Source organism: Mya arenaria, chromosome 8 (assembly GCF_026914265.1).
Source record: "Mya arenaria isolate MELC-2E11 chromosome 8, ASM2691426v1".
In the NCBI taxonomy this organism is placed as follows: Eukaryota; Metazoa; Mollusca; class Bivalvia; order Myida; family Myidae; genus Mya; species Mya arenaria.
Genome location: NC_069129.1, coordinates 56,528,022 through 56,543,187, shown reverse-complemented (window position 1 = coordinate 56,543,187; position 15,166 = coordinate 56,528,022). Strand labels below are relative to the sequence as shown.

The window sequence follows — 15,166 nt, the reverse complement described above, 5'->3', positions numbered from 1 at the left end:
TTCGAATTAAATTTATTTCAGAGTACAAGTCGTATGCTAGCTACAATTCGGTCAAATAATAAACACATTATTGTTTTCTATTTTTTTTTAAATCATGAACTTCACTACAAATTGAAATTAATATAAAAATATCATAGCCACGGACAGTTTCCCGTGCTTTGTCCGTGAAAGTAATGATACAACGTATGATACATACAACAATACATCTATCAGTTTGTACATGACATGAAAAACAAAATATGTATTTAAAGAACTTTGAATATGAAACGTTTGAGTTATTGTTCTTTTCTGTTTCTATTCTCTGAAAAAAAAGCCATAGATACGTGTGATGTTTTCGTCTGTGCTCCATTTAAGCGGGTTTGATGATGACCATATCCAATCCAAACGTGGAAAAAGTAAAAACACTAAATCCAAATGTCGACAAAGTAAATACAGAGTTGATGCCCAAACATTCTAAAGCCGTAAGAAACATTTCAAAGAAACTGATTTTAGATTTCCAAAACAATTCAATGTTGATAAAAAGATTCGTTCTTGCATCTTTACTGTACTCACAAACATTCAACCCTCCTTGTTTTTATTCTTCTTGCAAACCTTTAAGTTTGAATGCGACATAAAGGACACCAGCGACAGCGTTTTGTCGCTCCATATTTCCGGTGGACACGGACAGGTTTCCCAGGCGTGGATCCTGCTCCACATAGGCGAAATAGTGGATGAGCTGCTGTTCAAGGGCGAGAATATAGTGCTGCTGGTGGTAGAGCTCGCATTCAACTTCATCCTCGCTGTCGTCTGTTTCCTGGAGGGACGCAGATGCAGACAAAGCGAGACGCAACTGAGGCTTGTTAATGGGATCAGCTTTTGGGAGGAGGTCCTTTGTTATCGCACAAAGAACAATCAAACCGTCGTATCCTTCCTTTTCGTAGGAAGTCTTCCATCGTCCGTTGACGCCATCAGCAAGTCGCCATGTGTTAAATTTGAACGGATCAAACGGAACCTTTTTCAGTTTTCTGGCGTGTGTTTTACCAATTACAAACTTTTCAACGGGCCCCCTCTTTTCAGAAAGTTGTTGAAGAATATTTTTCACGTGTAGGACGAGTGCCTTAACCGATCTTTTAAAAGTAAATGGTACTTTTTCCCGGTAGCTTTTATCCTTTTCCTTAAATAGTTTTCTTTTAGACAGTTCACCAGTTTCGTTATGTTTATGTTTCAAAGTTGTCGTGTGTTCTTCAATATCGTCGCCCTCATCGTATAATCGTGCCAAATTTGAAGCATATCCTATTTCCGGATTCCGTTTGTCCAAGAGCTTTTCAAACTCAACTTTAGGCATTGTCCTAAGTTGAAGACTGTCAATATACACACTCTTTTTCGTCTTCCTCTCTGTGCCTTACTATAGTGCTTTGAAAACTTATGTGCTCAAATGTTTCGACCTCTGACCAAAAGACTGTTTTCCTCTTAAGAAAAATAATACCTTTCCTTAATGAAAATGTGCTGAAAAAGTAAATAATATAGCAATGTTATGCATGTATTTAAAAGTTTTCCCATAAAAAGACATTGAATCCTGATAACAGCATCATAAATGAAAACATGCTTGAACATGTCAAAGCGGTGGATACATAATTCAAAAAACTCAATTACGTAGTTGGTAATGACAAACAATCTAACTTTAAGTAAGTTTATAAATATATACCTTAACACAGTAAATTCTATATTTCATGCTTTAAACGCACAAACTCATGTGGCTGTTTTGCTATACGCCATGAAATTGTAAGATCAAAATGCATGTACTTACTAAAACTCCGGGCGGAAACACAGTAAACACTATTTTCAATGTATTTCTTGAACGTACTCATGCGGCCATTTTGCTATTTTGCTATCAAATTGTAAATAATACAATGCATGTATATACTGAAACTCAATGCGGAAGATAATAACAGTGAATCAATACACAGGATGAAAAGGTTAACCTTAATACGCTGATAAACACTCGTCTTGAATTTTTTGAAAATTGGAGTAACCCACTTGTACTTGTATATTCAGGTAAATACAGTTTATTTTAAGCATATGAAGTAAATTAATTATTAAAATTTATATTTGGATTTAAATTCAGGTAAAAACAGTTTATTTTAAGCACATGAAGTAAATTGATTATTAAAATGTACATTTGGATTTAAATTGAAAACAAATTACCACTATTTATTTTTATAACTTGAATGAATAACTAAATAAGTTCAAGCTTCAGAAAAAAGGTGAAGTTTCTCATTTTGTTTGGGTCGAATTATTTATATGTATATGTACTTCGTGTGACTTGCGGTACTTATCAAGCTAATGGAAAGTTTTGTCGTGTACTACAAATCTGATGTCTGTTACTTTTGTGTGCTTTTTCCGAAGGTTTCAGTATTCGGTTTAAATAGGAGGACGCAATCATTGATGACAGTATAGGGTCTATAAAAGTAGTACTGGTTAACGTTTAGAAGATCAATGCAGTTGTGCTATCCAGTTAAGTGAAACGCTTTAGAAATAATCACTGGGAAGATACACTTGAACTACCATTTTTATTTAGTTATTTTTGTGACAAGTATTTGCAATCTTGAATCGCGTACGTCCTCGGTGGAAGTGCCCTATCATTTCTCTACATCTATATATGTAATGCATGTTTGTGTTAACCATCTTGTTTTAACCATTTTTTCTTAAAGACAAGTGTGATACAAACTTAATTCGTCGTTTGCAGTTTGTTTAAATACAAGATTAATTAAGAGTAAGATCTAGCTGCTCTATGGGGTTGGACGAACCGGAGGAGGAACAATGATATGAGTTTTTTGGAGGCAATGGGATGGTGTGGGGTGGTAGGTGATGATGAAAGAAAAAATCGAAATATTGAGTTTTTGTCTTGATTTTAAGTGTTCTTTTTCTTAAATTTATAGTAATAGGACACATTCAACCACGCAAATCTAAGTATACCATAAATGGAAATGACAAAATTACTTAAATAAGCGGCTGAAAATTGATATGTCTGAAAACTGTTTGAAACATTGTGAGAGGTAAAATTTTAGTGTTTACCTGTCGCATTTCTATCCCAATTGCCTTGATAAATTTTAATGTAAAACACTAAGTGAATGATTGAAAAAGAATGAATGAGTGAGTGAGTGAGGTGCGGTAAGGTGAAGTGAGGAATTAAATTTTGGCTAGCTATTCAGTCATCATCTCCCGGCCTGTACAAAACAATAACAAAGTAACAGTATGGAAGTGAATAAATAAAGGTGCGGAAGCCGTATGGTGTTGATATAAACGGGTCCTTAATGTTACTCTTTATACACACTTAAATGTTCATAAGCATGTATACCGTAGTCTGTGCCAGGGAGTTGGGGAGGCTTTGGTTCATACTTTACTTTGTTGGAGTGTTATAGTACACTTAACGAGTTAGGCCCACTTTCCTCGTTCACTCCGTGAATAGAAAGTCGATGGACGCGGGTTTTCTCTGAGGATAAAACTGTTTTCCACGCTGAAAACCCGCCAGATTTTGCCGGGTTGATCGTTAACTGCGGAGTTTGATATAAATGGTAGGGTCGGGATTCGTCCGATTGTATGACACTGCGGCGTAACTCCGCGTCTGAGGAGATAAGCAATAAATTAATATTTCCAGTTCAGAAGTTAATCGTTTTTATCCTTTTGTACATTTGGGTTTTCGTATTACAATAGCTACCAAAGGCAACGTGTCCGTTTGTCAAAACGGGTGTCCTAAGTGACACTCCACAGAAGTGGCCTTGAAAAACAATGACATAAGCTAAATAACAGCGCCTGTTCCATGATTTAACGGTAGTGAGGTAGATACAAACATAATCCCCAATGCTAGACTTGTTTGCAAATAATCGCTTAAACTTGTATTTATTTTATTGTGATATTTCTACTAAACCATTAACATTCATTTACTTCGTTACAAAAGATTAAAAAATTATAAATACATGATTTAAGAGCAAACTTCAAAAAAATGTTTAAAGCAATGTGTTTTGCAAAAATCAGTGACATTCGGTTTATGGAAAGGAAACGCTCTTTAAGTTATTAATAAGAAGGCTTGAAAACGTTATCTGGAATGACTTTTACGAATCAGAGTGATTGGAAACTGGACATGTTTTGGCATATTCACCATTAATTATAGAAATTTATAACATTTTTGAAACGTGTTGTATGGGATCGACGGTATATCCTATGTATATGACAAATTAAATACGCTCACATAACCTGAATTGCACGTGCTGCCATTCTTCACAGCTCTGGTATCGGATCCCATGCTGAGCACGACGCAAGTTTTTCCTTATGCAATGCACGGGAAATTCGACATTGTCGCGCACAAGTTTACACATTCAGCAATATAATTTTCACCAAAAAAAACAATTCTTTGTATTTACAATATACTACTTTTGTTTAAGATTTAATATGTATTCACAGATTAAGGTTCATCAATTGTGTCGGCTCTTTGAACTAATGATACTTTCTTAATAAATGAAATGAAATACCAAAAAAATAAAAGAAAATGTTTGTTATATAACAATATAGTAATAATCATATCTCTTTATGCCAAATGTCTTAGAAGTTGCGTTTAGAGCAAACATACTTATTGCAGTAACACATTAGGAGAAATGCCAAAAATGTTGTATTTCAATCATAAATACGTATAATAAAAAAGCTGGGGTTTGACCCTTGTTTTGGGACTTTTGACTAAATTCTTGACGTTTTCACCATATAACGTTTCATCCTGGACGTTTTGAACTGCTACCATCGGCATCAAACCAAAATTTATTTCAACTGCAGATCAAGTAATTATTCCAAACAAATGTAGCAATTCGATGCTTAACCGTTTAACCTTGTGATATCATTATCAAACGATCAATATATTGAATAATATTGTGTATTTTTTTTTAAAGTCTGTGAATATAGAGTTTTAATGTCATGACCAAATTCTGACGTTTGGTAACTTGTAACGAGTTATTTGATTGGCTTATTAACGGCCAATATCAGATGAACCCGAACGGAATGTCCTCAGATTCCCACAGCGTGATGTCACGTAGCGTTAATTGAGAATCTGAATTTAATGAGATTGTTATTTAATATGTATTATAATGGTATGTACCTTATTATGTAAGCTCATTATGATTAAGATGGGATAGACGAGCGCAACGAGTCCTTTTATTATATCCCTATTAATATAATTCCCATATTCTATGAAAATACAAAACATGCTAACGCCGTTTTCTGATCAAAGTACCGTGTGTTGAGGTCTACCTTTTATACATAGCATTTTATTTAAATTTAAATGATTTTTATTGTCAATTGGATTTTTTCGGAAACATTCTAACATATTTTCTAAATGGCCGTCGAATATTTTTCTAAAATCAAAAAAGTATGATGTTTTCTGGTGCCATTGTTAAGATCATTTTTAAAATGATAACTCCCAAAACCTAAAATCGCATAGGGCATGAAATAATTTAAATATAAAAAAACACACAAGTAAAGCATTTTTCTGCAAATAACACTTATTAAAGCACTGTCAGATTTAAGTTGAACATCCTTTTAACTATATGACATTGTTTGGCAATTGTTTTACCTTTTAATTTGTATCTCGATCTTGTTGAAATAACCTTACTTTTGAGATCTTAAGAGATTCGCGCTCCATGCAATGCAATAAAATGGCTTCTCAAAATGTTAAACGTAAAGGATGAAAGATATATTGAGCTGACATTCACTGATGCTATTATTTTAAGGTGTCTATGGTTGGTCATTTTTCAATGAAAGGGAAATTACCAATTAAGTAATTTGATTTAAATTTGACTCGTTTTGTCAAAACGAAAGGATTTTCAGATAAAGGGATGAATAAGAAAATATCTCACGTTTCAAGTATTTCAGGAAATGAACGAACATCCTTTTTGTACGGAAGGCATCAGCACGTAGTACAGCAAATTCATTTTTGAAACTAGGTAATATACAAACATCTAAAATATACACAAATAACATGTTCGTACAAGTTGTATGAATATTTATACGAAAAACTACAGAAACAAGCTCAGTAGCAAAATGTTTAAACCAGGGTTGATGGCACTGGGTAAACGCCAATGACATAGAACATATAAGCAAAATATCACAAACAAGAAACATGGAAGAACAGCATTAAACTCCACAATCAGCACATTGCATACATACTATATATATAAGAACTAGGTATGCTTATTAAGGATTGTTAGGTACCGCCTTGGAACGGTCAGTTAAACTCTTATACAAAACAGGACTATACATGAATGCGATTTGTTTATGACGTCATTTCAGGAAAGTAAATTCCTACAAATGTCGTGTAAAAGAAGAACAAAATTCTTACTTCTACCTAACCTCCGTCGCCATCGTTAGTCGAACTGTGTCTTAACTTAAATTGCCGTCATTGTTACTTTTAGTAGGATAACATTTCCTTTGTTCGTATTTCTTCTCTTTTTTTCAACCCTTTGTTGTTTTACTTTTGGTGTGCTGCAGATGTTAACATTGTGGAATTTGAATTTTTGAATAATGATAACGATTTTCTTCAGGTCATGTCTGATTCAAACAACACAGCGTTCAAAACAGCCATTAGGACAGCGTGCAGTAATGTTCTTCCTATGAAACAGCTAAAGGTGTTTGGTGTTGTTTGTTTGGAAAAGGACAAGGAAAAAGAACAGACGCTGAAAATTGACATCAACATAAATAACAACGAAGAGGTCGGCGCAGGTCAATCTCAGAGTGTCGAAATAAATCACAGGTATGCGACTTATTTGATATTAGAAAAAACTAAAACCCACTTTACCTGCAAGCAGACCTGTCAACACCCCAACACGATGAATATACAAAGGAAATCAATGATAAAAAATAAGATACTAGTAATGGAAAATTTTGTTTTGTAAACAAATTTGAAAAGGGGCCGTATCTCCACCAAAGCTTGGTAGAATGGAACCAAAGTATTTTATAATGTGAAACACGCGTAAGCATTATTATCTAAATCCACTATACCTTTCATAAGTTATCGCCCATACACCGAGTTTTGCTTTAAATCTGCACTCTCATAGATATACCGTTTTTACAACTGTTTAATCTTGGAAAGAGCAAATTTTTGCGTGAATATCTGCAAGCCACTGATATAAAACTGCTGACAAAATTCAGATCGTAGATTTTCATATTTCCGTTCGAAATGTTTCATGGCTTAACCCGTTACTAACGGTTTAGGAAAAATGCATAAAACATCCATTCTGCGATCTAAATTTTTGTCAGCAGTCTTATATTACTGGTTTCCATGGATTTTTGCAAAAATTGGCTCGTTCCAAGACAAAAAAAAAAAAGTTGTCAAAACCTTCAATCTGTGAGAGTGCAGCTTTAAACTTTCTTAGCTGAAAAGAGGACATAACTCATTAAGAGTTTGCAATTTGTAACGTCAAACTAAATCTGTATTTGAATGTGCAAAACGTGTGTACTAAACAATACGTCGACCCTTTCATGCGTGATCGCCCGAACATCAAACTAAATCTGTATTTTAATGTGCAAAACGTGTGTACTAAACAATACGTCGTCCCTTTCATTCGTGATCGCCCGAACATCGTCCTCTCCCCCCGTCGACTCAGATTTTTTGTGGGGATATGACACTCATTTAATCATTTCACTCGTTTCATTTGCAAAGGTCTTTTTAAAAGCTAAGCCGTCATTTAACCATGTCTGCATCGTAAAGTTTCGTTGATTTACGAGTATATGATTTATTTAATTATATGGTTTAGGCTTATTTCGTTTTTTTAGCTCACCAGAGCACAAAGTGCTCAAGGTGAGCTATTGTGATCAGTCTTTGTCCGGCGTCCGTCCGTCAGTCAGTCCTACCGTCAACAGTTGCTTAAAAAACTTTTTCTCTGAAACTACCTGGCCAAATTCAATGAAACATCAGTAACAACAACAACAGAAGCAACAACGTTGAACAAAATGGCTGACTTCCTGTTTTGCTTTAAAAAAACATCTCCTCTGAAACTACCTGTCCAAATTCAATGAAACCTTGCAGGAGGCTTCCTTGGGTGACCTTCTACAAAAATACAACAAGGTGCCACGATTGGTCGTCAACAACAACAACAAAGACAACTAAATTGCCAACTTCCTATTTTGCTTTGAAAAAACATTTCCTCTAAAACTACCAGTCCAAATTCAATTAAACTTTACAGAAAGATTAATTGGGTGAACTTCTACAAAAATACACCAACGGTCATGATTAATCAACAACAACAACAACAACAACAACAAAATGGCCAAAATGTTAAAATCTGATAGTTATCTAAGGTTTGAAACAAGCGCAGCAAGTCTTGCTACATGGTCTCCCTTTTTGTTGGGTATTCCACTACTTTTATTTTAAGTAATAAGGTAATAGATTTTAAATGTTATTAAGTCTTCAACATAGTCACTTAAAGGTACTTATTGTTCATTTTTAAGTTTATAGCTTGAAATAATTATTATACACTTTATTCTTTAGAAGAAATTCCATTTTAACTTAATAATAAATTTAATAATCAGACTTTTCCATTGAACTTCATGTAGATTAGTCTATGCTACGATATTATCTTCTGTGTTGATAGTGAATAAGCCTTTATCCATTTAAAGACTTTTTTTATTTAAAACATGTGAAGGAAGGTAATGTTGACATAGATGGAAGAAGCAGTGATATTAGTGGAAGGTGCTGAATGTGTTCCGATATTTGATTATAAGAGCTTAATGCAGTTTATTGATTTTATTAGATGGTGCACTGTGTGTCGTTTGTGTATCTATACTAAAAATAGTTCAGTGTGCAGGCAATTTAACATAGTTTTGTCAGTGTGCAGGCAATTGAATGAAGTCCTGTTTGTGTGCAGGCAATTAAATAAAGTCCTGTCAGTGTGCAGGCAACTGAAAAAAGACCTGTCAGTGTGCAGGTATCTGTACCAAGTGCTGTCAGTGTGCAGTCAATTATCAAGTCCTGTCAGTGTGCAGGAAACTAAAGAAAATCCTGTCAGTGTGCAAATATGAGAATCAAATTTTGTCAGTGTGCAGTCAGTCACCCAGACCTGTCAGTGTGCAGGCAACTGAATGAAATCCATCAGTGTGAGGGCAACTGTGACAAGTCCTGTCAGTGATTATCCTGGAAACATGTTTGATCAGTATGTTTTTCAATACAACAAATACCAAGCTTTTTTTATTACAAAGGTTAAACTCTTTTACTCAGGTGAGCGATTGAGGGCCAATATGGCCCTCTTGTTCCTTTTAACTCCTTTCTTTGCGAATGATCCTTGCGTATGTTGTCACTTAAAACCTCTAGTTATAATGATTTAATTCAGAATTTAAATATTAATATTGTTATCACTTTAAATTAAATAAACTATAACTTTGCCTTGGTTACATAATGGTATTTGCATTTTCAGAGTTAGTGCGGATACTACTGAACTGTCGACGAAAATATGGATGTTCGCTAAAAGGTTAATCAGTTATAAAAATCAGTTGAAAGTGTTTGGTATTATCTACATATCGCATAGAACAACCGAGTATTATATCACTCTAAATGACACTGTAGGTGATAAGCCTGTCACAACTGGGAGCGTAAAACGCAGTGTCGGTCAAACAATTGAAGAAATCAAAACCGTAACTGAAGACGTTATCCCTCCAAAAGGCAAGAAGCTAACAAAGAATGAAGACAAAGAAATGCAAGATAAGTCTCTTTGCACTGGGAGCGTAAAGCGCAATGTTAGTCAAAAAACAGAAGCAGGCAAACAACAACCTGTAACTAAAGACGTTTACCCAACACATATCAAGAAGCCAACACAGAAAGAGTACAAGGGAACACAAGATAAACCTTTCCGCACTGAGAGCGAACAAACAGTGAACAAGCAAGAGAAAAAATGTAACATGGGGAACAGAACATTTATCTCACCAAAGCTTAAAGAGCCAGACAAGAAATTTCGACTTCAGACAGAGCATGGTTTAATAGAGGGGTCGGAAGATACTATGCAGTTTGTGCATGTGCATGACGAATCCAAAACTGCTGAGACAGGAAGAAATGAATATGGTGATTATAGCACTACAATTACAACACCGAGTAGACCCGTAGCAGCAACAAATGTAAACATGAAAAGAAAAAGTACGAGCCATGTTGAACAAGTTGGAGCAACAATCGGTAAAAAAATAAAGCAAGAAAGATCTGGAGATATGAATAAGTTTAAACTTACGTGTCGGAAGTGCAAAAAGAAGATATTGTACAGCAAGAAATGTATGATAAAACATATTAAAGTATGCGCCAATGTATGTGACCAGGATGCCCTAGGATATATCATTATAGGATAAATAACTGGGCCTTTACCCAGTAAAAGAGATATGCTTGACAATTTCTGAAAAAAATCACACATGCTGAAGAAACTACATGCATCTTCAGTGGTTTTCTATTGAATAACTAATAGTTAAAGTTGCTCACAGTACGTAAACTACTCTTCGTTATTCATGGTAAAAGAGATATGTTTGCAACACAGTGGTCAAAATGTACCCAAAACGCCTTTTAGTGTCGCCTGCCTTGCCTCTTTTGATTAGCTTGAAACCTTCCTGTTTAAGATCATTATATACATAAAGCTTTGACGTGTAAATAACCAGGCATATATGTGCCATTGAATTGTAAAGTATTGGTTAAATTATGATAAATCTATCTTACTTTATTAACTGTGACAGGTACCCAAACCAGTTTCAAGATGTGACAATTATCAAGAAATTTTAGCTTATGTTAAGCAGAGACTAAATGATAACTTTATTCAAAACTTGAATGAAAAACAACAAAAGCATTGTTTTATAACAATAGTGCATGACTTAAACCTTATGCAATATTAAAAAATAGAATGAAGTAAGATCCTATATCTTTTGATCAGAGGAATGTAATATTTGTCAAGTCTTAGAAGAAGAATATCATTTTGTTCTAGTCTGAAGTCTTTATTCTGCTAATAGACGTAAATATATACCCCTATTTTAAAGGCGTAGATAAAATATGCAAAGGTGTATTAAATAAGTTATATCTGATAAAGAGGATCTCAGTTTATACGAACACAATACAGTTTTAGCTAGTTGACATATTTATGTATAAGTATGATAAGTCGATTCGTGTTTATCATGTTACGTTTTTGATATTTATTTTTTAGTGAATTACGAATACTTATTGACTAACATACATGTGTGAGAGACATAATAGATAACTGTTATATAGACTTCATAATTTTCAGCTTTAATAATATAGTTAAACTAATCTGTTAGTTATAATTCCATTATTTAGTATATACGGTTGCTAAAGTATATTTATATGTATTAAAAATATATATTCATTTCAACAATAACTTTCTGTCTGTGTTGTTACTGAATATTTACGTGGAATTGTTCTCTAAAATATTTTGCCAAAACTGTTCTTAATCTAATTTCATTTGATTTCATTAAGGTGACAAGAATATATTTAAAGATTATGACATTTTATTCTCAGTATGGTAATGTGTGGAACTAACACACTCGCGAAGTGCCCAAAGTTTAACGACCAGTTGTCCTCGTCATTTGTTTCTGAATACTCAGCATATTGACATTTAACTAACTATGCCTGTTCGGCATACTGGACAATTTTTATTTGCAGACGCACTCATGAGTGCATATAATAATATTTCCACAGGAAAGGTAAATCACATCCGCAACGCGTTCAAGACAATCTTGCAATTTCGTTTTTAGATATTTTTATTTATTCTTGGAAAGTCTGAAGCTCATCAACATTTTCGTTGCGTTTTTTTCATTCACGCTATGATTCATCGCCATACTTTTTTTTAGTTTTTCTCCAACTCCATCAAAATGAATTACAGGTCACTCGCGCGAAATTGAGCGATTTGACATTTCCTCTCCGTCTGTGTATATTAGCTGAAATGCGTTTCCAACCCTTATGGTAACCAAACTCTGCGCTGCTTTCATCGCCGCTTTCTGGCGAGATAATTCATGGGTATCTAAGTTAGAAACTGTTTTTTACTATGGATTTCAAAGTAAAGTCACAAAATACAATTCAATAACAAAGCTTGTCTTTTCCTGGTATTTCTGTTACGATATTGCTTGTTGTTTACCCATTTCTTTTTTGTCAACGTACGTTTTGCCTTTACAAATGATCATACGCTGGCATGTCAGATACAATCTGCATGGTCATACACTGGATCATCACAATTTCAAAGTTATTTAGCCCGCCACCTCAGTGGTAGCAACGAAGTGAATCGCCAACACCTGCAATACATATGAAAATAAAATGAACATTTTGACAATGAAAACAATGTAAAATAAAACGCAACCAAAAGAAACAGACCAATTCCTGAGTACACTGGCCCGGCGAAACCAAATCCATGACCTTTACGGGAGTATTGACTGGCGATGGTGTTGAATATTATGTGGATGGCTCGTCCTGTAGGTATTGCATACCAAGCAAACGTTGGTTTTATTGAGCATATGCCTAACGAAATTAGTGTTGACTTATTTAACATTTTATTATGAGGTTTTATTTCGGAATAAAACTTGAAATAAAATTTTCATTTGATCGGTATTGATTATGCATTTTTTTGTTTGTCCGAGTTAGTACATACATGGCTAATGTGTCTCTGAAAGTACAAATATCTGTTTGCGATTCTTCCATCATTCGTTATATCGTTACCGAGAAAATATGCCTTATTTGTTCGAACGGAATGTCAAGGGCATGTTTCTTGACAGCTGCGGTATTACAAAAACTCTTTGAGGCACAGAGTAAAACTGGTGGCAAACAGCTAGTAGTGAAACAAGGGTGATGGTGGAGTAAGCGTTATCATTTTCCACTTATGATGATGGATTCTCGTTACATTTTATCAAAACGAGTACGAGGTATTCCGGGCATAGTTGACTTTTAAATTGATCAAAAATAACCATGAAGAGTCGGCGAAGTACTATGCTGTGTTCCAACGAATGCCAACGGATCTATTCACATACATACAAGGGGCCAGTAGCTCAAAACCTCAATTAAATTTAACAGTACGTTATCTTAGTCATCTGTTAAATTCATAACACACCTTAACGGTCAGTTAAATTTATGTTTCTGTTGCCGTTAAGTAACGCTAGCGTTTATGCTGAACAGTCAATTAAATTAAATTTCCTGTCCCATAATTCATATGTCACCATCATTCAGCATCCAAGATTGCCGACATCTCATCTGCTGATCTCTGAAAAAAAAGGAGGAGAAACCTAATTTCTTTGCTAGTGAAACATTAATCAATGAGGAATGTTTGGGTGACTAAGAAACAAAGGAAATGTTGACACAAAAATTCACGGATATAATTTCAAATGAAAAGAAGAAAAGGAAACAGGAAGACATAGCAGTCAAATGTTCTGCCCTAGGTTCTGCTGTAAAACCTGGGAGAGAAATGTCGAAACATGAGAAAAACTACCAAGGCTGAAATAAAAAAGGTAGCCAGATATTATACAAACACAAAATAAAAATAGTTTGTATGTTAATATTTAAAAATAAATCCAGCATGATATATCTAGGTCATTAAATTCATTTTGGTATTATAATGATGACTTAAATATACATGTTTAAATAAAAAAATACGTATACTGTTATTTTTAATTTAGAGTAATCCTTAAAAATTACATGTTTATTCAACCTCATGATCAGTACGTATTTGTGTTTTAAAAGTGAAAGGCTCCAGCAGAGAGAGAGTGGGCGGGGTACAGACACACTGAAGAAAACCACAGAGCAGGGAAATATAATTGTGTGTGTACATGCTAGTGCCAGATTTGATGGAATTGTAGGTGGGAAGTACTCAGGTCATTTCATGATAAACATGATATTTTGATACGCAGTTTTTCATGTATATATATAAAAGGTCGTCTGATACATGAAAGGGAATTTCTTAGTTAAAATAAACAAATTATAGCCTCGTTAACAGGTTGTGTTTCTATTTTCAGTAACAATCGTAATGATTAATATGACAACTATATAGTGTTGTTCAATTTATTATAAAAAGCTATTATTAAGACATTTGAGAAACATCGTTTTAAAGTGACACTCTTATTCAAAATCAATACATACACATGTATAACAAACATCAATATTTACTGATAAACCTGTAACTTCTTACTAAGAAAAACATTTATCGAAAATATTATTTACTGATAACAAGATCGTCATCCGTGTATTTAATAGATGAAAGCGCAACCATATCAAATGATTGGTGATTACTAAAAGATTTGCTGTGGTCTATTATTTTCCTATAAGGTAGAAATACCGTGTTTTATGCTCATTTCTTTCAAATTTAACTTGGTATCTATCAGAAGAACCATTTGTTTCGACATTTATTCATCCTCTTTGAAATATTGAAACAACATTATTAATTGTAGTAAATCTTATCTAGGAGAATGAGTGCATCTTTAAGTTTATGGATCCAGAATGTTTCCTTACATAGGCGGTCTTAATTATTATGAACAACATCTATTGGAAGAAAAGAAACATCTGACAATGAGCAGTCGTTGTGGTGTGATCCAAAATGGAAAGCGACAATTGATGAAAGGTTGATTAAACAATTTTTGATATCAAATATATGTGAATTCATTCTGCGAGACACAAATAGATTAGTTTTGAACATATTGAATATAACCTTTTTACATGTTACAAGATATATTAGATCGCTAGAAAAACAATTAAACTCAAAGTGTAAACTACATGTTAAACCTGTGAGGCTACTATGAAATTGTAAACTAACATTGATAGTGTTACAATGTGTACATTTACGTCTTAAACATTTATTGGAGGAACACGGTTTAGTATCGAGAGTACTATTTTTGAGACAATCCTGCGTATTTTAAGGGCGTCTAGAAGCCATTTCATGTAGAGAATTATTTATCAGAAAAATTCAAAATGTTCCAATATTTATGTGTAATATCACCAATATTTGTTGATGATGTATTAAAACATTTGTAAATGGTATGACTGAAAAAAAAACATTTGTTTTTTTGTACAGCATAATGCATCATCCTGTGACATATTTTATTTGCAATGTATACATTGATGTAGAAAATGCACCTACATGTAGAATGATAAATGAGAAAGGTTTGACCTATTAACATATGCATAGATTCTGCA

At 33.9% G+C, this 15,166-nt stretch overlaps 2 protein-coding genes across 3 annotated transcripts; one reads left to right on the top strand and one right to left on the bottom strand.

Moving 5' to 3' along the window:
* On the bottom strand, nt 1–1,930 carry LOC128242521 (uncharacterized). Its single transcript, XM_052959697.1, has 2 exons — nt 1,787–1,930; nt 1–1,485 (listed from the first exon to the last, which is right to left on the bottom strand). Exon 2 carries the CDS (start codon nt 1,322–1,324, stop codon nt 575–577), a length of 750 nt encoding a protein of 249 aa, XP_052815657.1. The 5' UTR covers nt 1,325–1,485; nt 1,787–1,930; the 3' UTR covers nt 1–574.
* On the top strand, nt 1,890–12,386 carry LOC128242520 (uncharacterized). 2 transcript variants are annotated; one of them, XM_052959695.1, is made up of 3 exons: nt 1,890–2,034; nt 6,564–6,772; nt 9,432–12,385. In XM_052959695.1, exons 2-3 carry the CDS (start codon nt 6,567–6,569, stop codon nt 10,345–10,347), a joined length of 1,122 nt encoding a protein of 373 aa, XP_052815655.1. In that variant the 5' UTR covers nt 1,890–2,034; nt 6,564–6,566; the 3' UTR covers nt 10,348–12,385. The 2 variants fall into 2 exon arrangements, with proteins under 2 accessions (XP_052815655.1, XP_052815656.1); XM_052959696.1 differs by having other exon boundaries at nt 2,016–2,104; nt 9,432–12,386.
* The last annotated feature ends 2,780 nt before the right edge of the window (nt 12,387–15,166 follow it).

What these genes read in the sequence shown, in the direction of transcription:
- LOC128242521 (XM_052959697.1), bottom strand. Translation starts at nt 1,324, where the DNA reads ATGCCTAAAGTTGAGTTTGAAAAGCTCTTGGACAAACGGAATCCGGAA.
- LOC128242520 (XM_052959696.1), top strand. Translation starts at nt 6,567, where the DNA reads ATGTCTGATTCAAACAACACAGCGTTCAAAACAGCCATTAGGACAGCG. An exon ending in AGTGTCGAAATAAATCACAG is followed by an intron (nt 6,773 to 9,431) that starts GTATGCGACTTA and finishes TTGCATTTTCAG; the next exon opens with AGTTAGTGCGGATACTACTG.